Source organism: Salmo salar, chromosome ssa07 (assembly GCF_905237065.1).
Source record: "Salmo salar chromosome ssa07, Ssal_v3.1, whole genome shotgun sequence".
Taxonomy (NCBI): Eukaryota; Metazoa; Chordata; class Actinopteri; order Salmoniformes; family Salmonidae; genus Salmo; species Salmo salar.
In genome coordinates this window covers 57,537,795-57,565,772 of record NC_059448.1, presented here as the reverse complement: position 1 = coordinate 57,565,772, position 27,978 = coordinate 57,537,795, and the positions used below count along the sequence as shown (strand labels likewise).

Here is a 27,978-nt window from a genome sequence, read left to right as displayed (position 1 = left end):
TTTTTTTTACCTCATTCTCATTCAGTGAGTAGGCTGGTTTCGTGTGGGCTGTGGAGATGCATTTATAATGCCCTCTGTTTTTTGTAGTCTTGCCAATCCATGTAAAAAAAAACTCTTGCCCCGGCCATATAGCCTAGGGTATAAAAGTCTAGTTATTGTTATTTGTCAGTCAAATCGTGACACGTGGATTTGACAGTGCGGCTGCTGTCACCATTTCATTTCAATAGTTCTCCCGCTCATTTGTAACGACGGGAGCTGAAATTCCAATCGATCACGGGCTTATTTTATCACCAAAGCCACCCCCCACCCACTTCCACAGAAAGGGGAGACGGGGAGTTTTTTTTAAACTGAGCCAAATACCGAAGTGGGCAGCACGTGCTGTTCATAATACACTCAAGCAACATCTCCCTCAGGCGTTTTTTATTTATTTAGTTTTTTCTTTTCAGTAGCACCAACTTATTCCGATTCATTTTGATAGACTACACACCGGTTGATTCGTGCATTAGTTTACAACAAGAGGATTCCCCCTCTCAAAATCGTGCACCAGGACGTCCGGTGGCTGGTGGTGTGGTCGGTTGGTGTGCAGGCAGGCAGGCAGGCAGGGCAGGATAGGCTCCAGGCTGACCGTGTGTAGTAGTACAGTAGACTAGAAACTGCTGCAGGAGAGATTACTATTTTGGTACAAAGTCACAATGAGTGCACGCGGTGAAGAAGCCGGGGAGAGTTCAGGGACCGGGACCCAGGAGCAGGAGCCAGCGGCGGCTGCAGAGGCTCCGGCCAAGCGCAGACCGGGCAGACCGAGGAAGCCTGTTAAGGTCGGTCTTAATGTATTTATTAATCCGATGTAGGTTAACATACATGTCAGACATATATGCAGTTGCTACTATGCTAGTGTGTGTGTGTGTGTGTGTTCCCATTGCGCTTTGGGGATAGGCAACTCTGTCCGGATGCAGCTTGCAGCGCTGTACCGATGTTGTTAACGCAAAACCTGGAACAATCAAACCGATGTGCAGAGACAGTAAAACATGGAATGTTGTTGTTACTGTTTTACAAAACGGTTTCGGTTTGTTTTGAAATGCGGTTCTAGGACGTTAAGGTTGGTAATGATTGTAAGTAGAGAGGACTCAGTCGTTGTAGATAAGCCCATCGAACCGCCCAGGTTTACTTTCACGATTCAACAACATATAGGATCGCAGAACTATACAATTCCATGTATTTGAAATATACAGGGAATAATATAATTGTGTGAAATTGTAACGGCTGTTTCTATTTTAGAAATGATATAGACCGTAAGGATGTTTTATCCCCTTAGCTTCGCCAGTAAATCTCGGCTATAGGTTGAGCCTATGCATAGCTGCTACACAGTCATTTACTTTGTAACACATTTCCTTCAATATAACTTTGCCGTGAACGACTCAACAATTTGGTTTGTATTTGATTGGAGACAGACAGGCTATACACACGCTGTCCCTGTGTAGGGACCTATTCAGGCTATACACACGCTGTCCCTGTGTAGGGACCTATTCAGGCTATACACACGCTGTCCCTGTGTAGGGACCTATTCAGGCTATACACACGCTGTCCCTGTGTAGGGACCTATTCAGGCTATACACACGCTGTCCCTGTGTAGGGACCTATTCAGGCTATACACACGCTGTCCCTGTGTAGGGACCTATTCAGGCTATACACACGCTGTCCCTGTGTAGGGACCTATTCAGGCTATACACACACGCTGTCCCTGTGTAGGGACCTATTCAGGCTATACACACGCTGTCCCTGTGTAGGGACCTATTCAGGCTATGTTTTGATTGACCATGCCTAGTGATCTTATAGCTAGGTGATGTTCATTAGAAGATATTCCATCAAGTTGACTCACACACCCGATATGTATTTAAAGTCTTCATGTAGATGTGTTTACTGTTAATAAAGGATATGATTCAGTGCCTAAAGGAAGTCGTAATGTGACTCACATCATCATTCATAAAACACATGACGTTTTTTTTTTAAATGCAAAAACAACAACTGGTGACCAAAGCATAACAGTTTGGCGTTACATACCCCTTTTATAACCAGACAAATATCCCACTAATTTACCATGCCAGCTTCTGTACAGCAGCTGTTATCTGAAAGGGGTATGGGGGTTAAAAAAAACAGTCAATTAATAACCACAAAAAGACCTAGTCATGATTCCTGCATTTTCACAGAACCTGTAACCAGAAAACAGGTATCAGGTCAGTGTGAATGGTTCTCTACAGGTATCAGGTCAGTGTGAATGGTTCTCTACAGGTATCAGGTGGTTCTCTACAGGTATCAGGTCAGTGTGAATGGTTCTCTACAGGTATCAGGTCAGTGTGAATGGTTCTCTACAGGTATCAGGTCTGTGTGAATGGTTCTCTACAGGTATCAGGTCAGTGTGAATGGTTCTCTACAGGTATCAGGTCTGTGTGAATGGTTCTCTACAGATATCAGGTGGTTCTCTACAGGTATCAGGTCAGTGTGAATGGTTCTCTACAGGTATCAGGTCTGTGTGAATGGTTCTCTACAGGTATCAGGTCTGTGTGAATGGTTCTCTACAGGTATCAGGTCTGTGTGAATGGTTCTCTACAGGTATCAGGTCAGTGTGAATGGTTCTCTACAGGTATCAGGTCAGTGTGAATGGTTCTCTACAGGTATCAGGTCTGTGTGAATGGTTCTCTACAAGTATCAGGTCAGTGTGAATGGTTCTCTACAGGTATCAGGTCAGTGTGAATGGTTCTCTACAGGTATCAGGTCTGTGTGAATGGTTCTCTACAGGTATCGGGTCAGTGTGAATGGTTCTCTACAGGTATCAGGTCTGTGTGAATAGTTCTCTACAGGTATCAGGTCAGTGTGAATGGTTCTCTACAGGTATCAGGTCTGTGTGAATGGTTCTCTACAGGTATCAGGTCTGTGTGAATGGTTCTCTACAGGTATCAGGTCAGTGTGAATGGTTCTCTACAGGTATCAGGTCAGTGTGAATGGTTCTCTACAGGTATCAGGTCAGTGTGAATGGTTCTCTACAGGTATCAGGTCAGTGTGAATGGTTCTCTACAGGTATCAGGTCAGTGTGAATGGTTCTCTACAGGTATCAGGTCTGTGTGAATGGTTCTCTACAGGTATCAGGTCAGTGTGAATGGTTCTCTACAGGTATCAGGTCAGTGTGAATGGTTCTCTGCAGGTATCAGGTCAGTGTGAATGGTTCTCTACAGGTATCAGGTCTGTGTGAATGGTTCTCTACAGGTATCAGGTCTGTGTGAATGGTTCTCTACAGGTATCAGGTCTGTGTGAATGGTTCTCTACAGGTATCAGGTCTGTGTGAATGGTTCTCTACAGGTATCAGGTCAGTGTGAATGGTTCTCTACAGGTATCATGTCAGTGTGAATGGTTCTCTACAGGTATCAGGTCTGTGTGAATGGTTCTCTACAGGTATCAGGTCAGTGTGAATGGTTCTCTACAGGTATCAGGTCAGTGTGAATGGTTCTCTACAGGTATCAGGTCAGTGTGAATGGTTCTCTACAGGTATCAGGTCAGTGTGAATGGTTCTCTACAGGTATCAGGTCTGTGTGAATGGTTCTCTACAGGTATCAGGTCTGTGTGAATGGTTCTCTACAGGTATCAGGTCAGTGTGAATGGTTCTCTACAGGTATCAGGTCTGTGTGAATGGTTCTCTACAGGTATCAGGTCAGTGTGAATAGTTCTCTACAGGTATCAGGTCAGTGTGAATGGTTCTCTACAGGTATCAGGTGGTTCTCTACAGGTATCAGGTCAGTGTGAATGGTTCTCTACAGGTATCAGGTCTGTGTGAATGGTTCTCTACAGGTATCAGGTCTGTGTGAATGGTTCTCTACAGGTATCAGGTCAGTGTGAATAGTTCTCTACAGGTATCAGGTCAGTGTGAATGGTTCTCTACAGGTATCAGGTGGTTCTCTACAGGTATCAGGTCAGTGTGAATGGTTCTCTACAGGTATCAGGTCTGTGTGAATGGTTCTCTACAGGTATCAGGTCAGTGTGAATGGTTCTCTACAGGTATCAGGTCAGTGTGAATGGTTCTCTACAGGTATCAGGTCTGTGTGAATGGTTCTCTACAGGTATCAGGTCAGTGTGAATAGTTCTCTACACGTATCAGGTCAGTGTGAATGGTTCTCTACAGGTATCAGGTCAGTGTGAATGGTTCTCTACAGGTATCAGGTCAGTGTGAATGGTTCTCTACAGGTATCAGGTCTGTGTGAATGGTTCTCTACAGGTATCAGGTCTGTGTGAATGGTTCTCTACAGGTATCAGGTCTGTGTGAATGGTTCTCTACAGGTATCAGGTCTGTGTGAATGGTTCTCTACAGGTATCAGGTCTGTGTGAATGGTTCTCTACAGGTATCAGGTCTGTGTGAATGGTTCTCTACAGGTATCAGGTCAGTGTGAATGGTTCTCTACAGGTATCAGGTCAGTGTGAATGGTTCTCTACAGGTATCAGGTGGTTCTCTACAGGTATCAGGTCTGTGTGAATGGTTCTCTACAGGTATCAGGTCTGTGTGAATGGTTCTCTACAGGTATCAGGTCTGTGTGAATGGTTCTCTACAGGTATCAGGTCTGTGTGAATGGTTCTCTACAGGTATCAGGTCAGTGTGAATGGTTCTCTGCAGGTATCAGGTCAGTGTGAATGGTTCTCTACAGGTATCATGTCAGTGTGAATGGTTCTCTACAGGTATCAGGTCTGTGTGAATGGTTCTCTACAGGTATCAGGTCTGTGTGAATGGTTCTCTACAGGTATCAGGTCAGTGTGAATGGTTCTCTACAGGTATCAGGTCTGTGTGAATGGTTCTCTACAGGTATCAGGTGGTTCTCTACAGGTATCAGGTCAGTGTGAATGGTTCTCTACAGGTATCAGGTCAGTGTGAATGGTTCTCTACAGGTATCAGGTCTGTGTGAATGGTTCTCTACAGGTATCAGGTCAGTGTGAATGGTTCTCTACAGGTATCAGGTCTGTGTGAATGGTTCTCTACAGGTATCAGGTGTGTGTGAATGGTTCTCTACAGGTATCAGGTCAGTGTGAATGGTTCTCTACAGGTATCAGGTCAGTGTGAATGGTTCTCTACAGGTATCAGGTCAGTGTGAATGGTTCTCTACAGGTATCAGGTCAGTGTGAATGGTTCTCTACAGGTATCAGGTCAGTGTGAATGGTTCTCTACAGGTATCAGGTGGTTCTCTACAGGTATCAGGTCTGTGTGAATGGTTCTCTACAGGTATCAGGTCAGTGTGAATGGTTCTCTACAGGTATCAGGTCAGTGTGAATGGTTCTCTACAGGTATCAGGTCAGTGTGAATGGTTCTCTACAGGTATCAGGTCAGTGTGAATGGTTCTCTACAGGTATCAGGTCAGTGTGAATGGTTCTCTACAGGTATCAGGTCTGTGTGAATGGTTCTCTACAGGTATCAGGTCTGTGTGAATGGTTCTCTACAGGTATCAGGTCAGTGTGAATGGTTCTCTGCAGGTATCAGGTCAGTGTGAATGGTTCTCTACAGGTATCAGGTCAGTGTGAATGGTTCTCTACAGGTATCAGGTGGGTTCTCTACAGGTATCAGGTCTGTGTGAATGGTTCTCTACAGGTATCAGGTCAGTGTGAATGGTTCTCTACAGGTATCAGGTCTGTGTGAATGGTTCTCTACAGGTATCAGGTAGGTTCTCTACAGGTATCAGGTCAGTGTGAATGGTTCTCTACAGGTATCAGGTCAGTGTGAATGGTTCTCTACAGGTATCAGGTCAGTGTGAATGGTTCTCTACAGGTATCAGGTCAGTGTGAATGGTTCTCTACAGGTATCAGGTCAGTGTGAATGGTTCTCTACAGGTATCAGGTCAGTGTGAATGGTTCTCTACAGGTATCAGGTCAGTGTGAATGGTTCTCTACAGGTATCAGGTTTCTCACAGGTACACTGTGTGAATGGTTCTCTACAGGTATCAGGTCAGTGTGAATGGTTCTCTACAGGTATCAGGTCTGTGTGAATGGTTCTCTACAGGTATCAGGTCAGGTTCTCTACAGGTATCAGGTCAGTGTGAATGGTTCTCTACAGGTATCAGGTCTGTGTGAATGGTTCTCTACAGGTATCAGGTCAGTGTGAATGGTTCTCTACAGGTATCAGGTCTGTGTGAATGGTTCTCTACAGGTATCAGGTCAGTGTGAATGGTTCTCTACAGGTTTCAGGTCTGTGTGAATGGTTCTCTACAGGTATCAGGTCAGTGTGAATGGTTCTCTACAGGTATCAGGTCTGTGTGAATGGTTCTCTACAGGTATCAGGTCTGTGTGAATGGTTCTCTACAGGTATCAGGTCTGTGTGAATGGTTCTCTACAGGTATCAGGTCAGTGTGAATGGTTCTCTACAGGTATCAGGTCAGTGTGAATGGTTCTCTACAGGTATCAGGTCAGTGTGAATGGTTCTCTACAGGTATCAGGTCTGTGTGAATGGTTCTCTACAGATATCAGGTGGTTCTCTACAGGTATCAGGTCAGTGTGAATGGTTCTCTACAGGTATCAGGTCAGTGTGAATGGTTCTCTACAGGTATCAGGTCTGTGTGAATGGTTCTCTACAGGTATCAGGTGGTCTACAGTGTGAATGGTTCTCTACAGGTATCAGGTCTGTGTGAATGGTTCTCTACAGGTATCAGGTCTGTGTGAATGGTTCTCTACAGGTATCAGGTCTGTGTGAATGGTTCTCTACAGGTATCAGGTCAGTGTGAATGGTTCTCTACAGGTATCAGGTCTGTGTGAATGGTTCTCTACAGGTATCAGGTTGTGTGGTTCTCTACAGGTATCAGGTCAGTGTGAATGGTTCTCTACAGGTATCAGGTGGGTTCTCTACAGGTATCAGGTCTGTGTGAATGGTTCTCTACAGGTATCAGGTCTGTGTGAATGGTTCTCTACAGGTATCAGGTCAGTGTGAATGGTTCTCTACAGGTATCAGGTCTGTGTGAATGGTTCTCTACAGGTATCAGGTCTGTGTGAATGGTTCTCTACAGGTATCAGGTCTGTGTGAATGGTTCTCTACAGGTATCAGGTCTGTGTGAATGGTTCTCTACAGGTATCAGGTCAGTGTGAATGGTTCTCTACAGGTATCAGGTCTGTGTGAATGGTTCTCTACAGGTATCAGGTCTGTGTGAATGGTTCTCTACAGGTATCAGGTCTGTGTGAATGGTTCTCTACAGGTATCAGGTCTGTGTGAATGGTTCTCTACAGGTATCAGGTCAGTGTGAATGGTTCTCTACAGGTATCAGGTCAGTGTGAATGGTTCTCTACAGGTATCAGGTCTGTGTGAATGGTTCTCTACAGGTATCAGGTCTGTGTGAATGGTTCTCTACAGGTATCAGGTCTGTGTGAATGGTTCTCTACAGGTATCAGGTCAGTGTGAATGGTTCTCTACAGGTATCAGGTCTGTGTGAATGGTTCTCTACAGGTATCAGGTCAGTGTGAATGGTTCTCTACAGGTATCAGGTCTGTGTGAATGGTTCTCTACAGGTATCAGGTCAGTGTGAATGGTTCTCTACAGGTATCAGGTCTGTGTGAATGGTTCTCTACAGGTATCAGGTCAGTGTGAATGGTTCTCTACAGGTATCAGGTCAGTGTGAATGGTTCTCTACAGGTATCAGGTCAGTGTGAATGGTTCTCTACAGGTATCAGGTCTGTGTGAATGGTTCTCTACAGGTATCAGGTCAGTGTGAATGGTTCTCTACAGGTATCAGGTCTGTGTGAATGGTTCTCTACAGGTATCAGGTCAGTGTGAATGGTTCTCTACAGGTATCAGGTCTGTGTGAATGGTTCTCTACAGGTATCAGGTGTAATGGTTCTCTACAGGTATCAGGTCGTGTGAATGGTTCTCTACAGGTATCAGGTCTTGGTTCTCTACAGGTATCAGGTCTGTGTGAATGGTTCTCTACAGGTATCAGGTCAGTGTGAATGGTTCTCTACAGGTATCAGGTTCTGTATGAATGGTTCTCTACAGGTATCAGGTCAGTGTGAATGGTTCTCTACAGGTATCAGGTCAGTGTGAATGGTTCTCTACAGGTATCAGGTCTGTGTGAATGGTTCTCTACAGGTATCAGGTCTGTGTGAATGGTTCTCTACAGGTATCAGGTCTGTGTGAATGGTTCTCTACAGGTATCAGGTCTGTGTGAATGGTTCTCTACAGGTATCAGGTCTGTGTGAATGGTTCTCTACAGGTATCAGGTCTGTGTGAATGGTTCTCTACAGGTATCAGGTCTGTGTGAATGGTTCTCTACAGGTATCAGGTCTGTGTGAATGGTTCTCTACAGGTATCAGGTCAGTGTGAATGGTTCTCTACAGGTATCAGGTTGTGGGTTCTCTACAGGTATCAGGTCAGTGTGAATGGTTCTCTACAGGTATCAGGTCTGTGTGAATGGTTCTCTACAGGTATCAGGTCTGTGTGAATGGTTCTCTACAGGTATCAGGACAGTGTGAATGGTTCTCTACAGATATCAGGTGGTTCTCTACAGGTATCAGGTCTGTGTGAATGGTTCTCTACAGGTATCAGGTCAGTGTGAATGGTTCTCTACAGGTATCAGGTCAGTGTGAATGGTTCTCTACAGGTATCAGGTCTGTGTGAATGGTTCTCTACAGGTATCAGGTCTGTGTGAATGGTTCTCTACAGGTATCAGGTCTGTGTGAATGGTTCTCTACAGGTATCAGGTCTGTGTGAATGGTTCTCTACAGGTATCAGGTCAGTGTGAATGGTTCTCTACAGGTATCAGGTCAGTGTGAATGGTTCTCTACAGGTATCAGGTCTGTGTGAATGGTTCTCTACAGGTATCAGGTGGTTCTCTACAGGTATCAGGTCAGTGTGAATGGTTCTCTACAAGTATCAGGTCTGTGTGAATGGTTCTCTACAGGTATCAGGTGGTTCTCTACAGGTATCAGGTCAGTGTGAATGGTTCTCTACAAGTATCAGGTCTGTGTGAATGGTTCTCTACAGGTATCAGGTCAGTGTGAATGGTTCTCTACAGGTATCAGGTCTGTGTGAATGGTTCTCTACAGGTATCAGGTGGTTCTCTACAGGTATCAGGTCAGTGTGAATGGTTCTCTACAGGTATCAGGTCAGTGTGAATGGTTCTCTGCAGGTATCAGGTCAGTGTGAATGGTTCTCTGCAGGTATCAGGTCAGTGTGAATGGTTCTCTACAGGTATCAGGTCAGTGTGAATGGTTCTCTGCAGGTATCAGGTCAGTGTGAATGGTTCTCTACAGGTATCATGTCAGTGTGAATGGTTCTCTACAGGTATCAGGTGGTTCTCTACAGGTATCAGGTCTGTGTGAATGGTTCTCTACAGGTATCAGGTCAGTGTGAATGGTTCTCTACAGGTATCAGGTCTGTGTGAATGGTTCTCTACAGGTATCAGGTGGTTCTCTACAGGTATCAGGTCAGTGTGAATGGTTTTCTACAGGTATCAGGTCTGTGTGAATGGTTCTCTACAGGTATCAGGTCAGTGTGAATGGTTCTCTACAGGTATCAGGTCTGTGTGAATGGTTCTCTACAGGTATCAGGTCAGTGTGAATGGTTCTCTACAGGTTTCAGGTCTGTGTGAATGGTTCTCTACAGGTATCAGGTCAGTGTGAATGGTTCTCTACAGGTATCAGGTCTGTGTGAATGGTTCTCTACAGGTATCAGGTCTGTGTGAATGGTTCTCTACAGGTATCAGGTCTGTGTGAATGGTTCTCTACAGGTATCAGGTCAGTGTGAATGGTTCTCTACAGGTATCAGGTCAGTGTGAATGGTTCTCTACAGGTATCAGGTCAGTGTGAATGGTTCTCTACAGGTATCAGGTCTGTGTGAATGGTTCTCTACAGATATCAGGTGGTTCTCTACAGGTATCAGGTCAGTGTGAATGGTTCTCTACAGGTATCAGGTCAGTGTGAATGGTTCTCTACAGGTATCAGGTCTGTGTGAATGGTTCTCTACAGGTATCAGGTCTGTGTGAATGGTTCTCTACAGGTATCAGGTCAGTGTGAATGGTTCTCTACAGGTATCAGGTCTGTGTGAATGGTTCTCTACAGGTATCAGGTCAGTGTGAATGGTTCTCTACAGGTATCAGGTCAGTGTGAATGGTTCTCTACAGGTATCAGGTCAGTGTGAATGGTTCTCTACAGGTATCAGGTCAGTGTGAATAGTTCTCTACAGGTATCAGGTCAGTGTGAATGGTTCTCTACAGGTATCAGGTCAGTGTGAATGGTTCCCTACAGGTATCAGGTCAGTGTGAATGGTTCTCTACAGGTATCAGGTCTGTGTGAATGGTTCTCTACAGGTATCAGGTCTGTGTGAATGGTTCTCTAAAGGTATCAGGTCAGTGTGAATGGTTCTCTACAGGTATCAGGTGGTTCTCTGCAGGTATCAGGTGGTTCTCTACAGGTATCAGGTCAGTGTGAATGGTTCTCTACAGGTATCAGGTGGTTCTCTACAGGTATCAGGTGGTTCTCTACAGGTATCAGGTCAGTGTGAATGGTTCTCTACAGGTATCAGGTCAGTGTGAATGGTTCTCTACAGGTATCAGGTGGTTCTCTACAGGTATCAGGTCAGTGTGAATGGTTCTCTACAAGTATCAGGTCTGTGTGAATGGTTCTCTACAGGTATCAGGTCTGTGTGAATGGTTCTCTACAGGTATCAGGTCTGTGTGAATGGTTCTCTACAGGTATCAGGTCTGTGTGAATGGTTCTCTACAGGTATCAGGACAGTGTGAATGGTTCTCTACAGGTATCAGGTCTGTGTGAATGGTTCTCTACAGGTATCAGGTCTGTGTGAATGGTTCTCTACAGGTATCAGGTCAGTGTGAATGGTTCTCTACAGGTATCAGGTGGTTCTCTACAGGTATCAGGTCAGTGTGAATGGTTCTCTACAGGTATCAGGTCTGTGTGAATGGTTCTCTACAGGTATCAGGTCTGTGTGAATGGTTCTCTACAGGTATCAGGACAGTGTGAATGGTTCTCTACAGATATCAGGTGGTTCTCTACAGGTATCAGGTCTGTGTGAATGGTTCTCTACAGGTATCAGGTCAGTGTGAATGGTTCTCTACAGGTATCAGGTCAGTGTGAATGGTTCTCTACAGGTATCAGGTCTGTGTGAATGGTTCTCTACAGGTATCAGGTCTGTGTGAATGGTTCTCTACGGGTATCAGGTCTGTGTGAATGGTTCTCTACAGGTATCAGGTCTGTGTGAATGGTTCTCTACAGGTATCAGGTCTGTGTGAATGGTTCTCTACAGGTATCAGGTCAGTGTGAATGGTTCTCTACAGGTATCAGGTCAGTGTGAATGGTTCTCTACAGGTATCAGGTCTGTGTGAATGGTTCTCTACAGGTATCAGGTGGTTCTCTACAGGTATCAGGTCAGTGTGAATGGTTCTCTACAAGTATCAGGTCTGTGTGAATGGTTCTCTACAGGTATCAGGTGGTTCTCTACAGGTATCAGGTCAGTGTGAATGGTTCTCTACAAGTATCAGGTCTGTGTGAATGGTTCTCTACAGGTATCAGGTCTGTGTGAATGGTTCTCTACAGGTATCAGGTCTGTGTGAATGGTTCTCTACAGGTATCAGGTCTGTGTGAATGGTTCTCTACAGGTATCAGGTCAGTGTGAATGGTTCTCTACAGGTATCGGGTCAGTGTGAATAGTTCTCTACAGGTATCAGGTCTGTGTGAATGGTTCTCTACAGGTATCAGGTCTGTGTGAATGGTTCTCTACAGGTATCAGGTGGTTCTCTACAGGTATCAGGTCTGTGTGAATGGTTCTCTACAGATATCAGGTGGTTCTCTACAGGTATCAGGTGTGTGTGAATGGTTCTCTACAGGTATCAGGTCAGTGTGAATGGTTCTCTACAGGTATCAGGTCTGTGTGAATGGTTCTCTACAGGTATCAGGTGGTTCTCTACAGGTATCAGGTCTGTGTGAATGGTTCTCTACAGGTATCAGGTCTGTGTGAATGGTTCTCTACAGGTATCAGGTCTGTGTGAATGGTTCTCTACAGGTATCAGGTCTGTGTGAATGGTTCTCTACAGGTATCAGGTCTGTGTGAATGGTTCTCTACAGGTATCAGGTCAGTGTGAATGGTTCTCTACAGGTATCAGGTGGTTCTCTACAGGTATCAGGTCAGTGTGAATGGTTCTCTACAGGTATCAGGTCTGTGTGAATGGTTCTCTACAGGTATCAGGTCAGTGTGAATGGTTCTCTACAGGTATCAGGTCTGTGTGAATGGTTCTCTACAGGTATCAGGTCAGTGTGAATGGTTCTCTACAGGTATCAGGTCAGTGTGAATGGTTCTCTACAGGTATCAGGTCAGTGTGAATGGTTCTCTACAGGTATCAGGTCTGTGTGAATGGTTCTCTACAGGTATCAGGTCAGTGTGAATGGTTCTCTACAGGTATCAGGTCTGTGTGAATGGTTCTCTACAGGTATCAGTTCAGATCTAAGATTCAGATTTAGTTTTTTTAATGCAGAAACAACTCTCTGTCTCGCTCTCACGCACATGGTAGACAGACTAGAGACCACCAGTAAATGGTAGACAGACTAAGAGACCACCAGTAAATGGTAGACAGACTAGAGACCACCAGTAAATGGTAGACAGACTAAGAGACCACCAGTAGACAGACTAAGAGACCACCAGTAGACAGACTAAGAGACCACCAGTAAATGGTAGACAGACTAAGAGACCACCAGTAAATGGTAGACAGACTAAGAGACCACCAGTAGACAGACTAAGAGACCACCAGTAGACAGACTAAGAGACCACCAGTAGACAGACTAAGAGACCACCAGTAGACAGACTAAGAGACCACCAGTAAATGGTAGACAGACTAAGAGACCACCAGTAGACAGACTAAGAGACCACCAGTAAATGGTAGACAGACTAAGAGACCACCAGTAGACAGACTGAGACCACCAGTAAATGGTAGACAGACTAAGAGACCACCAGTAGACAGACTAAGAGACCACCAGTAGACAGACTAAGAGACCACCAGTAAATGGTAGACAGACTAAGAGACCACCAGTAGACAGACTAAGAGACCACCAGTAGACAGACTAAGATACCACCAGTAGACAGACTAAGAGACCACCAGTAAATGGTAGACAGATCAAGAGACCACCAGTAGACAGACTAAGAGACCACCAGTAAATGGTAGACAGACTAAGAGACCACCAGTAGACAGACTAAGAGACCACCAGTAGACAGACTGAGACCACCAGTAGACAGACTGAGACCACCAGTAGACAGACTAAGAGACCACCAGTAGACAGACTGAGACCACCAGTAAATGGTAGACAGACTAAGAGACCACCAGTAGACAGACTAAGAGACCACCAGTAAATGGTAGACAGACTAAGAGACCACCAGTAAATGGTAGACAGACTAAGAGACCACCAGTAGACAGACTAAGAGACCACCAGTAAATGGTAGACAGACTAAGAGACCACCAGTAGACAGACTGAGAGACCACCAGTAGACAGACTAAGAGACCACCAGTAAATGGTAGACAGACTAAGAGACCACCAGTAGACAGACTGAGAGACCACCAGTAGACAGACTAAGAGACCACCAGTAAATGGTAGACAGACTCTCTATGTCTCTCTGACTGTCCCTATGTCTGTCTGACTGTCTCTCTGACTGTCTCTCTGACGGTCTGACTGACTGTCTCTATCTCATACTGTCTGACTGTCTCTATGTCTGTCTGACTGTCTTTTGTCTGTCTGACTGTCTCTCTGTCTGTCTGTCTGACTGTCTCTATGTCAGTCTGACTGTCTCCATGTCTGTCTGACTGTCTGTCTGACTGTCTTCATGTCTGTCTGACTGTCTCCATGTCTGTCTGTCTGACTGTCTCTCTGTCTGACGGTCTCTCTGTCTGACGGTCTCTCTGTCTGTCTGACTGTTTCTATGTCTGTCTGACTGTCTGTCTGACTGTCTCTATGTCTGACTGTCTCGATGTCTGTCTGACTGTCTCACTGTCTCTATGTCTGTCTTTCTGTCTGTCTAACTGTCTCTCTGCCTGTCTGACTGTATCTATGTCTGTCTGACTGTTTCTATGTCTCTGACTGTCCCTATGTCTGTCTGACTGTCTCTCTGACTGTCTCTCTGACGGTCTGACTGACTGTCTCTATCTCATACTGTCTGACTGTCTCTATGTCTGTCTGACTGTCTTTTTGTCTGTCTGACTGTCTCTCTGTCTGTCTGTCTGACTGTCTCTATGTCAGTCTGACTGTCTCCATGTCTGTCTGACTGTCTGTCTGACTGTCTTCATGTCTGTCTGTCTGTCTGACTGTCTCCATGTCTGTCTGTCTGACTGTCTCTCTGTCTGACGGTCTCTCTGTCTGACGGTCTCTCTGTCTGACGGTCTCTCTGTCTGTCTGACTGTTTCTATGTCTGTCTGACTGTCTCTCTGTCTGACGGTCTCTCTGTCTGACGGTCTCTCTGTCTGTCTGACTGTTTCTATGTCTGTCTGACTGTCTGTCTGACTGTCTCTATGTCTTTCTGTCTGACTGACTGTCTGTCTGCCCATAGGAACCTACTGGAGAGCCCGTCCCTAAACGACCAAGGGGTCGTCCCAGAGGCAGCAAGAACAAATGCCCCTCCAAGGCAGCCGCCAGGGTGAGAACCATGCTACTGAACTTTAACACACACACGCACGCACGCACGCACGCACGCACGCACGCACGCACGCACGCACGCACGCACACACACACACACACACACACACACACACACACACACACACACACATACACACACACACCCTGACACCTCATCACCTCACCCTAACCCTGACACACATGCAGTGACACAGTGCTATTGTATATAGGAATTCAACCCTTGTCCTATGGGTGGCCCCAGCAGGAATTAAACCCTTGTCCTATGGGTGGCCCCAGCAGGAATTCAACCCTTGTCCTATGGGTGGCCCCAGCAGGAATTAAACCCTTGTCCTATGGGTGGCCCCAGCAGGAATTCAACCCTTGTCCTATGGGTGGCCCCAGCAGGAATTAAACCCTTGTCCTATGGGTGGCCCCAGCAGGAATTAAACCCTTGTCCTATGGGTGGCCCCAGCAGGAATTCAACCCTTGTCCTATTGCTGGCCCCAGCAGGAATTAAACCGTTGTCCTATGGGTGGCCCCAGCAGGAATTAAACCGTTGTCCTATGGGTGGCCCCAGCAGGAATTAAACCGTTGTCCTATGGGTGGCCCCAGCAGGAATTAAACCCTTGTCCTATGGGTGGCCCCAGCAGGAATTAAACCCTTGTCCTATGGGTGGCCCCAGCAGGAATTAAACCCTTGTCCTATGGGTGGCCCCAGCAGGAATTAAACCCTTGTCCTATGGGTGGCCCCAGCAGGAATTAAACCCTCGTTCTATGGGTGGCCCCAGCAGGAATTAAACCCTTGTCCTATGGGTGGCCCCAGCAGGAATTAAACCCTTGTCCTATGGGTGGCCCCAGCAGGAATTAAACCCTTGTCCTATGGGTGGCCCCAGCAGGAATTAAACCCTCGTTCTATGGGTGGCCCCAGCAGGAATTAAACCCTCGTTCCTGGCATTGTAAACATTGTTTTGTAAAACAACAGTAGGATGACTCATGTATTTGGCAGATTATTGTCAATGCAATGACAACACGTCCAAATCTAGACTCCCATTTCAGCAGCTTCCTTCTATGAGCCAACAGGCAGCAGTCTACAGCAGCTTCCTTCTATGAGCCAACAGGCAGCAGTCTACAGCAGCTTCCTTCTATGAGCCAACAGGCAGCAGTCTACAGCAGCTTCCTTCTATGAGCCAACAGGCAGCAGTCTACAGCAGCTTCCTTCTATGAGCCAACAGGCAGCAGTGGTCACCAACATTTTTCTGAGCCCAGGTCACTTTCTGAGTCAAAACGCAAGCCGATGATCTACCGCTGAGATTTTTTTATAAACATGACTTAAAAAAACATCATTTTATTTATTTATTTCATTTCACCTTAATTTAACCAGGTAGGCTAGTTGAGAACAAGTTCTCATTTACAACTGCTGTAATGAGGTCTGTGTGTAGCTGGTGTAGAGGAGTCAGGCGCAGGACAGCAGATATGAGTAAATAAACGCCATTTACTCAAAATAGACAAATATAATACAATAATCTAGCCCACATAACGGACCGTCTTACATACAAACAATCACTCACAAACAAACATGGAGGAACAGAGGGTTAAATAATGAACAAGTAATTGGGGGGATTGAAACCAGGTGTGTAAGACAAAGACAAAACAAATGAAAAATGAAAAGTGGATCGGCGATGGCTAGAAGGCCGGTGACGTCGACCGCCGAACGCCGCCCGAACAAGGAGAGGGACCGACTTCGGTGGAGGTCGTGACAACTGTGACCCGGCCAAGATAAAGCAAAGCAGTGGTACACAAACAACAACACAGAGTTACACATGGAATAAGCAAACATACAGTCAATAATACAATACAAAGAGTCTATATACAGTGTGTGCTAATGAGGTAGGATAAGGGAGGTAAGGCAATAAATAGGCTATAGTGGCGAAATAATTACAATATAGTAATTAAACACTGGAGTGATAGATGTGCAGAAGATGAGTGTGCAAGTAGAGATACTGGGGTGCAAAGGAGCAAGATAAATAAATAAATACAGTATGGGGATGAGGTAGTAGGATGGGCTATTTACAGATGGGCTATGTACAGGTGCAGTGATCTGTGAGCTGCTCTGACAGCTGGTGCTTAAAGTTAGTGAGGGAGATATGAGTCTCCAGCTTCAGTGATTTTTGCAGTTTGTTCCAGTCATTGGCAGCAGAGAACTGGAAGGAAAGGCAGCCAAAGGAGGAATTGGCTTTGGGGGTGACCAGTGAGATATACCTGCTGGAGCACGTGCTACGAGTGGGTGCTGCTATGGTGACCAGTGAACTGAGATAAGGCGGGGCTTTACCTAGCAGAACTTATAGATGACCTGGAGCCAGTGGGTTTGGCGACGAATATGAAGCGAGGGTCAGCCGACGAGAGCATACAGGTCGAAGTGGTGGGTAGTATATGGGGCTTTGGTGACAAAACGGATGGTGCTGTGATAGACTGCATCCAATTTGCTGAGTAGAGTGTTGGAGGCTATTTTGTAAATGACATCACCGAAGTTGAGGATCGGTAGGATAGTCAGTTTTACGACGGTATGTTTGGCAGCATGAGTGAAGGATGCTTTGTTGTGAAATAGGAAGCCGGTTCTAGATTTAATTTTGCTTCGGAGATGTTTAAAGTGAGTCTGGAAGGAGAGTTTACAGTCTAACCAGACACCCAGGTATTTGTAGTTGTCCACATATTCTAAGTCAGAGCCGTCCAGAGTAGTGATGCTGGACGGGCGGGCAGGTGCAGGCAGCGAGCGGTTGAAGAGGATGCATTTAGTTTTACTTGTATTTAGGAGCAGTTGGAGGCCATGGAAGGAGTGTTGTATGGCGTTGAATCTCGTCTGGAGGGTTGTTAACACAGTGTCCAAAGAGGGGCCAGAGGTATACAGAATGGTGTCGTCTGCGTAGAGGTGGATCAAAGAATCACCAGCAGCAAGAGCGACATCATTGATGTAAACAGAGAAAAGAGTCGGCCCGAGAATTGAACTCTGTGGCTCCCCCATAGAGACAGCCAGAGGCCCGGACAACAGGCCCTCCGATAAGTCTATGCAACATTAACCAATTAAAAACAGTTGTGTAGCAATGCGGTTTGTGCAGTAGGCTATAGGCCCAATACATTATCACTGCATATTGACTATTCTTAAATTGCCCTGTCAATGTTGTTCTTCTCAGACCATTTTATATTTATATTTCAAAACGTGAGGCATATGATCACACTGGTAATTGTTCATTTGTTGTATTAATTGCGAGGCATAAATTGAATTAGCTTTTATTTTTACTGGACTGATGGTGCTTGCATCTGATGGTCAGTCTCAGCAATGGAGGGAGAGAGGGAAGGAGAGGGGAAGGAGAGAGAGAGAGAGGGAAGGAGAGAGCAGCAGAGAGGCTGCATCTGATGGTCAGTCTCAGCAGCGGAGGGAGAGAGGGAAGGAGAGAGGGAGAAAGAGAGAGAGAGAGGGAAGGAGAGAGAGAGAGAGAGAGAGTAGTAGAGAGGCTGCATCTGATGGTCAGTCTCAGCAGCGGAGGTAGAGAGGGAAGGAGAGAGGGAGAAAGAGAGAGAGAGAGGGAAGGAGAGAGGGAGAAAGAGAGAGAGAGGGAAGGAGAGAGGGAGAAAGAGAGAGAGAGAGAGGGAAGGAGAGAGGGAGAAAGAGAGAGAGAGAGAGGGAAGGAGATAGGGAGAAGAGAGAGAGAGGGGAGGAGAGAGGGAGAAAGAGAGAGAGAGAGGGAAGGAGAGAGGGAGAGAGAGAGAGGGAAGGAGAGAGGGAGAAAGAGAGAGAGAGGGGAAGGAGAGAGGGAGAAAGAGAGAGAGAGGGGGAAGGAGAGAGGGAGAAAGAGAGAGAGAGAGGGAAGGAGAGAGGGAGAAAGAGAGAGAGAGAGGGAAGGAGAGAGGGAGAGAGAGAGAGGGAAGGAGAGAGGGAGAAAGAGAGAGAGAGAGGGAAGGAGAGAGGGAGAAAGAGAGAGAGAGGGAAGGAGAGAGGGAGAGAGAGAGAGAGAGAGGGAAGGAGAGAGGGAGAAAGAGAGAGAGAGAGGGAAGGAGAGAGGGAGAAAGAGAGAGAGAGAGGGAAGGAGAGAGGGAGAAAGAGAGAGAGAGAGGGAAGGAGAGAGGGAGAAAGAGAGAGCACCGTCCCTCTGTTCTTCCTCCCTCCGCTGACTGACCATCAGTCTTCCAGCGGATGGAGAAACTCCAGTCACACTTCATTGTTTTCTGGCCTCATGCACCAGTTCATGTTGTTACTCGTATGACCAGAGAACGTGAAATATTCCTCCATATTAAAAAATGGACACAAGCCGTTAATAACAATGCACGTCTATCGATACACTTTGTAATGTGAGTGGATAAGGGAGCGGCCATTTTATGGCTTTATGAAAGTGTTGAATAAAGTGTTGACAGTGCTGAATAACTTAAACATGAACTTACTCTTATAAACAGCAGCTATTTGCTGTATTCGTTGACAGTCTCTCTCTCGTCGTGGTTTTAAAAGTTTTGAAGTCTCACACTGTGGTCGACTATCAGCTTAGCTGTTGGCTGGTAGAGGCTGCAGGTCATCTGAGCTATCTGATTGGCCAGGGGTAGGCCTATAGGTGTACTTGATTTGCTCTCCGGGCCCGCCCGCCGGGTAGGCAGAGTTTGTACCTTCAGACACATGAATTGGTTCATAATGGGATCAGATCGACTACCCGGCACGCAGGGCAGCTGAATCAAACTCCCCTAGTGCAAACAGAGAGAAACAAATGAAAACAATAGGAACGCAAGGCTTTATCATCCGCCTTTTTACTGAACTGTTTGGCGATCGACTAGGAAAGCCTGGAAATGGCATTGTTCTGATAAACGTAAAGGAGATACACCTACTAAAAGATGAAAGGAGCCAGAGCTGAGCAGGCACCTTCAACGTTCACTTTCTGTTCCTCAAATCAATCACACCGACTACCATTCTGAAAGATGAGGTGATGTGTATGATATGAGGATGTGTACGGTCGGCAGGGCTTGATATACAGGGCTTGATATACAGGGCTGGATATACAGAGCTTGATATACAGGGCTTGATATACAGGCCTTGATATGCAGGGATTTATATACCGGGCTGGATATACAGAGCTTGATATACAGGGCTTGATATGCAGGGATTGATATGCAGGGCTTGCTTTGCAGATTTTGATATGCAGGGCTTGATATACAGGGCTGGATATACAGGGCTGGATATACAGGGTTGGATATACAGGGCTTGAAGTACAGGGCTTGATGTACAGGGCTTGATATACAGGGCTTGATGTACAGGGCTTGATATGCAGGGCTTGAAATGCAGGGCTGGATATACAGGGCTTGATATACAGGGCTTGTTATACAGGGCTTGATATACAGGGCTTGATGTACAGTGCTTGATGTACAGGGCCTGATATACAGGGCTTGATGTACAGGGCCTGATATGCAGGGCTTGATGTGCAGGGCTTGAAATACAGGGCTTGTTATACAGGGCTTGAGGTACAGGGCTTGATATACAGGGCTTGATATTAGAGGTCGGACGATTAATCAGAAAGGCCGATTAATTAGGGCCGATTTCAAGTTTTCATAACAATTGGTGCTTGATGTACAGGGCTTGATGTACAGGGCTTTGACACACTTCTGCGTCCCAAATGGCACCCTATTGTTAGTATGCCCCACTTCCCAGACCTGATTGTGTGCCACAGATGTGCTTTCTGGGAAAGAAGCGTCAAGTTATTAATTGCTTATAAACCAAAACAGATGACCTCATAAATTAAGACTGAATTCCAAATTGCACCCTCTTCCCATAGGGCTCTGGTCAAAAGTAGTGCACTATATAGGGAATAGGGTGCCTTTTTAGGAAGCAGCCTGAGTTATGGACAATCGTAACAATTATAGTGAGTGATGTTTTAATTTGAACTAGGAGTTAGGATTGGCTAAGATTCTGACCTATCCAAAGCATTGTGCCGTGTTAATTATGGCCTTAGGATTGGCTAAGATTCTGGCCTATCCAAAGCATTGTGCTGTGTTAATTATGGCCTTAGGATTGGTTAAGGTTCTGGCCTATCCAAAGCATTGTGCCATGTTAATTATGGCCTTAGGATTGGTTAAGATTCTGGCCTATCCAAAGCATTGTGCTGTGTTAATTATGGCCTTAGGATTGGTTGAGATTCTGGCCTATCCAAAGCATTGTGCCGTGTTAATTATGGCCTTAGGATTGGTTAAGATTCTGGCCTATCCAAAGCATTGTGCCGTGTTAATTATGGCCTTAGGATTGGCTAAGATTCTGGCCTATCCAAAGCATTGTGCCGTGTTAATTATGTCCTTAGGATTGGTTAAGATTCTGGCATATCCAAAGCATTGTGCTGTGTTAATTATGGCCTTAGGATTGGTTAAGATTCTGGCCTATCCAAAGCATTGTGCCGTGTTAATTATGGCCTTAGTGGTTTAAACGTGTTGTAACATGATCCTATCAGATCCCCACACATGATGTATGTAGGTACTAGTTGGCTGGCACAGCCCTGAATATGTGGAAACTTGTCTTGTATCCCCAAGTTATTCATTCAATCATTCCAGTCATTAACATGTGAGGGTGTTGTGTTACAGACCATTAAATGAAAACACTGTGAGGGTGTTGTGTTACAGACCATTAAATTAAAACACTGTGAGGGTGTTGTGTTACAGACCATTAAATGAAAACACTGTGAGGGTGTTGTGTTACAGACCATTAAATGAAAACACTGTGAGGGTGTTGTGTTACAGACCATTAAATGAAAACACTGTGAGGGTGTTGTGTTGCAGACCATTAAATGAAAACACTGTGAGGGTGTTGTGTTGCAGACCATTAAATGAAAACACTGTGAGGGTGTTGTGTTACAGACCATTAAATGAAAACACTGTGAGGGTGTTGTGTTACAGACCATTAAATTAAAACACTGTGAAGGTGTTGTGTTACAGACCATTAAATTAAAACACTGTGAGGGTGTTGTGTTACAGACCATTAAATGAAAACACTGTGAGGGTGTTGTGTTACAGACCATTAAATGAAAACACTGTGAGGGTGTTGTGTTACAGACCATTAAATTAAAACACTGTGAGGGTGTTGTGTTACAGACCATTAAATGAAAACACTGTGAGGGTGTTGTGTTACAGACCATTAAATGAAAACACTGTGAGGGTGTTGTGTTACAGACCATTAAATTAAAACACTGTGAGGGTGTTGTGTTACAGACCATTAAATGAAAACACTGTGAGGGTGTTATGTTACAGACCATTAAATGAAAACACTGTGAGGGTGTTGTGTTGCAGACCATTAAATGAAAACACTGTGAGGGTGTTGTGTTGCAGACCATTAAATTAAAACACTGTGAGGGTGTTGTGTTGCAGACCATTAAATTAAAACACTGTGAGGGTGTTGTGTTGCAGACCATTAAATGAAAACACTGTGAGGGTGTTATGTTACAGACCATTAAATGAAAACACTGTGAGGGTGTTGTGTTGCAGACCATTAAATGAAAACACTGTGAGGGTGTTGTGTTACAGACCATTAAATGAAAACACTGTGAGGGTGTTGTGTTGCAGACCATTAAATGAAAACACTGTGAGGGTGTTGTGTTGCAGACCATTAAATGAAAACACTGTGAGGGTGTTGTGTTGCAGACCATTAAATGAAAACACTGTGAGGGTGTTGTGTTACAGACCATTAAATGAAAACACTGTGAGGGTGTTGTGTTACAGACCATTAAATGAAAACACTGTGAGGGTGTTGTGTTGCAGACCATTAAATGAAAACACTGTGAGGGTGTTGTGTTACAGACCATTAAATCCCCTCATTAAAATGCAATCATACAACTGGGTTAAAGAACACTGATTGGCTGTAGTGGTGGTGAGCAGCAGTGCTTGAAGTGGACTGAAATAAGTGCTGGTACTCAATTTAGGTTCTGGTAATGTTTATATTTAGGTGCTGGTAATGTTTATATTTAGGTGCTGGTAATGTTTATATTTAGGTGCTGGTAATGTTTATATTTAGGTGCTGGTAATGTTTATATTTAGGTGCTGGTAATGTGTGTATTTAGGTGCTGTTAATGTTTATATTTAGGTGCTGGTAATGTTTATATTTAGGTGCTGGTAATGTTTATATTTAGGTGCTGGTAATGTATATATTTAGGTGCTGGTAATGTATATATTTAGGTGCTGGTAATGTTTATATTTAGGTGCTGGTAATTTTTATATTTAGGTGCTGGTAATGTATATATTTAGGTGCTGGTAATGTTTATATTTAGGTGCTGGTAATGTTTATATTTAGGTGCTGGTAATGTTTATATTTAGGTGCTGGTAATGTGTGTATTTAGGTGCTGGTAATGTTTATATTTAGGTGCTGGTAATGTTTATATTTAGGTGCTGGTAATGTTTATATTTAGGTGCTGGTAATGTATATATTTAGGTGCTGGTAATGTTTATATTTAGGTGCTGGTAATGTTTATATTTAGGTGCTGGTAATGTTGATATTTAGGTGCTGGTAATGTTTATATTTAGGTGCTGGTAATGTATATATTTAGGTGCTGGTAATGTATATATTTAGGTGCTGGTAATGTTTATATTTAGGTGCTGGTAATGTTTATATTTAGGTGCTGGTAATGTTTATATTTAGGTGCTGGTAATGATTACAATACCAAGTTGTCTAACAATACGACAGACTGTTAACCAGTCAAGTTGTCTAACAATACGACAGACTGTTAACCAGTCAAGTTGTCTAACAATACGACAGACTGTTAACCAGTCAAGTTGTCTAACAATACGACAGACTGTTAACCAGTCAAGTTGTCTAACAATACGACAGACTGTTAACCAGTCAAGTTGTCTAACAATACGACAGACTGTTAACCAGTCAAGTTGTCTAACAATACGACAGAAGACTGTTAACCAGTCAAGTTGTCTAACAATACGACAGACTGTTAACCAGTCAAGTTGTCTAACAATACGACAGACTGTTAACCAGTCAAGTTGTCTCACAATACGACAGAAGACTGTTAACCAGTCAAGTTCCAGTCTGACTTAATCCCTGCTGTAAACATGTTCTGTGTCCCAAATGCCTCTGGTCAAAAATAGTGCACTAATTCGGGAATAGGGTGTAATTTGAGACACGGCCCCTGTCTGGCGGCATCTCGTCTGTGTGTCTGTCTGGGGGCATCTCGTCTGTGTGTCTGTCTGGGGGCATCTCGTCTGTGTGTCTGTCTGGGGGCATCTCGTCTGTGTGTCTGTCTGGGGGCATCTCGTCTGTGTGTCTGTCTGGGGGCATCTCGTCTGTGTGTCTGTCTGGGGGCATCTCGTCTGTGTGTCTGTCTGGGGGCATCTCGTCTGTGTGTCTGTCTGGGGGCATCTCGTCTGTGTGTCTGTCTGGGGGCATCTCGTCTGTGTGTCTGTCTGGGGGCATCTCGTCTGTGTGTCTGTCTGGGGGCATCTCGTCTGTGTGTCTGTCTGGGGGCATCTCGTCTGTGTGTCTGTCTGGGGGCATCTCGTCTGTGTGTCTGTCTGGGGGCATCTCGTCTGTGTGTCTGTCTGGGGGCATCTCGTCTGTGTGTCTGTCTGGGGGCATCTCGTCTGTGTGTCTGTCTGGGGGCATCTCGTCTGTGTGTCTGTCTGGGGGCATCTCGTCTGTGTGTCTGTCTGGGGGCATCTCGTCTGTGTGTCTGTCTGGGGGCATCTCGTCTGTGTGTCTGTCTGCAGCACACCATGGGAATAAGGGTGGAATGTAGAAAATTCGAGCTCGTCTACAGACACAGGTTGAAAACGTCCCTGAGGAAAAAATGTCAACATAAATGTGTTATTGTGCGAATCATCATCTCACTAGCTTTTAGTCCTTTAGGCTTGTTGGTTTGTTGAGATGTAGTTGGCTCTAGTCTGTGCTTTGACGTTTGGTGACTGGTAGGCTAGTAACCTCCAGAGCAGTAGGGGTGGTTGTGGGGATGTTTGGCAGATAAGAGATAATCTCAGCAGAGAGATGAGGCTGTGAGACGAGCCACCTGCAGAGGGGATCTCTCTGAGACAGGGGAGGACTGGCCATAGGGCAGTAAGAGTTGATGGCCCATCTTTAGCCCGGTGGGCCTGTCTGAATTGGAGTTTTTGCACAAAATGATCATTATTTGGCTGATAATGGAGGCCTTCAAGGGAAATTGCGTTGGCCATTCATCAATGCCTTTCCTGATAAGTACAACATAGCATAGTTTTCCACCCAGTCATCACTACACTCAGGTTGACTCAGTTAACATCACAAAGCCACACTATATTTACCCTGCATTCCTGTTTGGTTGGGTAAGGGATACCTAGGCTAGAATTCCCCTGGAACCTGGGACAGGGCTCTTGGCTCTCTGGTGGAGGAGGTGGAGGAGGAAGAGGAGGAGGAGGTGGAAGAGGAGGAGGGGGAGGTAGAGGAGGGGGAGGTGGGGAGGAGGAGGTAGAGGAGGGGGAGGTAGAGGAGGAGGAGGTGGAAGAGGAGGAGGAGGTGGAAGAGGAGGAGGGGAGGTAGAGGAGGTGGAAGAGGAGGAGGAGGTGGAAGAGGAGGAGGGGGAGGTAGAGGAGGTGGAAGAGGAGGAGGAGGTGGAAGAGGAGGAGGGGGAGGTAGAGGAGGTGGAGGAGGTAGAAAAGGAGGAGGAGGAGGGGGAGGAGGAGGAGGTGGAGGTAGAAATGGAGGAGGTAGAGGAGGAGGAGGAGGTGGAGGTAGAAAAGGAGGAGGAGGTGGAGGTGGAAGAGGAGGAGGAAGAGGAGGCGGTAGAGGAGGAGGAGGTGGTGGAGGTAGAAAAGGAGGAGGAGGTGGAGGTAGAAGAGGAGGTGGAGGAGGGGGAGGTAGAGGAGGAGGTAGAGGAAGAGGAGGGGGGTCGGAGGTAGAGGAGGTGGTGGAAGAGGAGGTGGAGGGGTAGGAGGAGTAGGAAGTAGAGGAGGAGGTGGAGGTGGAAGAGGAGGAGGTAGAGGAGGAGGTGGAGGTAGACGAGAAGGAGGAAGAGGAGGAAGTAGAGGAGGAGGTGGAGGTAGAGGAGGAGGTGGAGGTAGACGAGAAGGAGGTGGAAGAGGAGGAGGTGGAAGAGGAGGAGGTAGAAGAGGAGGTGGAGGAGTTAGAGGACGAGGCAGTCACAGAGACATGAGAAGAAGAAGCCGTATAGCTCTACCGTCTGAGACAATTATCAAATAAAATGTTATTGGTCGCGTACACATATTTGCCAGATTTTATCGCAGGTGCAGCGATAACCCAACTACATGGAACCCAAAAGAGTTCTACCTGGAACCAAAAAGGGTTCTACCAGAAACCAAAAAGGGTTCTCCTGTGGGAGACAGTGGAAGAACCCTTTTGGAACCCTTTTATCTAAGAGTGTACTTTTGACCAGGGCCCATAGTGGACTGATTACAGTGAAGCTGTTAGTGTTAGGATGAGCTCAGAGACTGGAACAAGATGTAACTTCCTGTCTGACATACCTGCTTATCTTGCTGCTACTCCTCTGATATAGAGCATGGTAGGAGGGAGGGAGGGAGGGAGGGAGGGAGGGAGGGAGGGAGGGAGGGAGGGAGGGGGAGGGAGGGATGGATGGAGGAGGAGAGGAAAGGTTCTACATAGAACCCAAAAGGGTTCTTCAAAGGGTTCTCCTATGGGGAGAGCCAAAGAACCATTCTGGAAGTCTTTTTTCTAACAGTGTATCACTGATTGTAAGTAGCTCTGGATAAGAGTCTTTTTTCTAACAGTGTATCACTGATTGTAAGTAGCTCTGGATAAGAGCCTTTTTTCTAACAGTGTATCACTGATTGTAAGTAGCTCTGGATAAGAGTCTTTTTTCTAACAGTGTATCACTGATTGTAAGTAGCTCTGGATAAGAGTATTTTTCTAACAGTGTATCACTGATTGTAAGTAGCTCTGGATAAGAGTCTTTTTTCTAACAGTGTATCACTGATTGTAAGTAGCTCTGGATAAGAGTCTTTTTTCTAACAGTGTATCACTGATTGTAAGTAGCTCTGGATAAGAGCCTTTTTTCTAACAGTGTATCACTGATTGTAAGTAGCTCTGGATAAGAGCCTTTTTTCTAACAGTGTATCACTGATTGTAAGTAGCTCTGGATAAGAGTCTTTTTTCTAACAGTGTATCACTGATTGTAAGTAGCTCTGGATAAGAGTCTTTTTTCTAACAGTGTATCACTGATTGTAAGTAGCTCTGGATAAGAGTCTTTTTTCTAACAGTGTATCACTGATTGTAAGTAGCTCTGGATAAGAGCCTTTTTTCTAACAGTGTATCACTGATTGTAAGTAGCTCTGGATAAGAGCCTTTTTTCTAACAGTGTATCACTGATTGTAAGTAGCTCTGGATAAGAGTATCTGATACATTTCAAAGATGTCAAATGTCATGGTAATGTATTTGTTTTATCTGTTATCCCTGCAGGGGGATAAATAAATAACAACTATCATATATGAGAAATATTTCTATATATATTTCTAGATGTATTTCTTGATATATTTCTAGATTTATTTCTTGATATATTTCTACATATATTTCTAGATGTATTTCTTGATATATTTCTAGATTTATTTATTGATATATTTCTACATATATTTCTAGATATTTTTCTAGATTTATTTCTGATATGTTTCTAGATTTATTTTCTATATGTTGTGTCTAATGACGAGTCTTGTGTTTGCTTTGCAGAAAGCCCTGGCCTCTGGAGAGAAGAGACCTAGAGGCAGACCCAGGAAATGGGTGAGTCACCTTTGACCCCATTCCACCAAACACTGAGTGTGTGTGTGTGTGTGTGTGTGTGTGTGTGTGTGTGTGTGTGTGTGTGTGTGTGTGTGTGTGTGTGTGTGTGTGTGTGTGTGTGTGTGTGTGTGTGTGTGTGTGCGCGTGTGTGTGCGCGTGCGTGCATGTATGCACATCCATGCTCGTATATGGAAATCTCAACACGACACAACCAACTCCCCCACAAGGCGTTTTAAATGATTTAGATTAAAGGGTATGTTAGAGGTATCAGGGTGGATATATTTAGGTTAAAGGGTATGTTAGAGGTATCAGGGTGGATATATTTAGATTAAAGGGTATGTTAGAGGTATCAGGGTGGATATATTTAGATTAAAGGGTATGTTAGAGGTATCAGGGTGGATATATTTAGATTAAAGGGTATGTTAGAGGTATCAGGGTGGATATATTTAGATTAAAGGGTATGTTAGAGGTATCAGGGTGGATATATTTAGATTAAAGGGTATGTTAGAGGTATCAGGGTGGATATATTTAGATTAAAGGGTATGTTAGAGGTATCAGGGTGGATATATTTAGATTAAAGGGTATGTTAGAGGTATCAGGGTGGATATATTTAGATTAAAGGGTATGTTAGAG

The 27,978-nt window shown here is 45.1% G+C and overlaps 1 protein-coding gene across 2 annotated transcripts; it reads left to right on the top strand.

The window, feature by feature from the left end:
• Window positions 1–27,397, top strand: LOC123743791 (high mobility group protein HMGI-C). Of its 2 annotated transcripts, none has more exons than XM_045722363.1 (3): window positions 1–815; window positions 14,549–14,635; window positions 15,696–15,994. In XM_045722363.1, exons 1-3 carry the CDS (start codon window positions 693–695, stop codon window positions 15,723–15,725), a joined length of 240 nt encoding a protein of 79 aa, XP_045578319.1. In that variant the 5' UTR covers window positions 1–692; the 3' UTR covers window positions 15,726–15,994. The 2 variants fall into 2 exon arrangements, with proteins under 2 accessions (XP_045578319.1, XP_045578318.1); XM_045722362.1 differs by lacking the exon at window positions 15,696–15,994 and adding an exon at window positions 27,295–27,397 and having other exon boundaries at window positions 2–815.
• The last annotated feature ends 581 nt before the right edge of the window (window positions 27,398–27,978 follow it).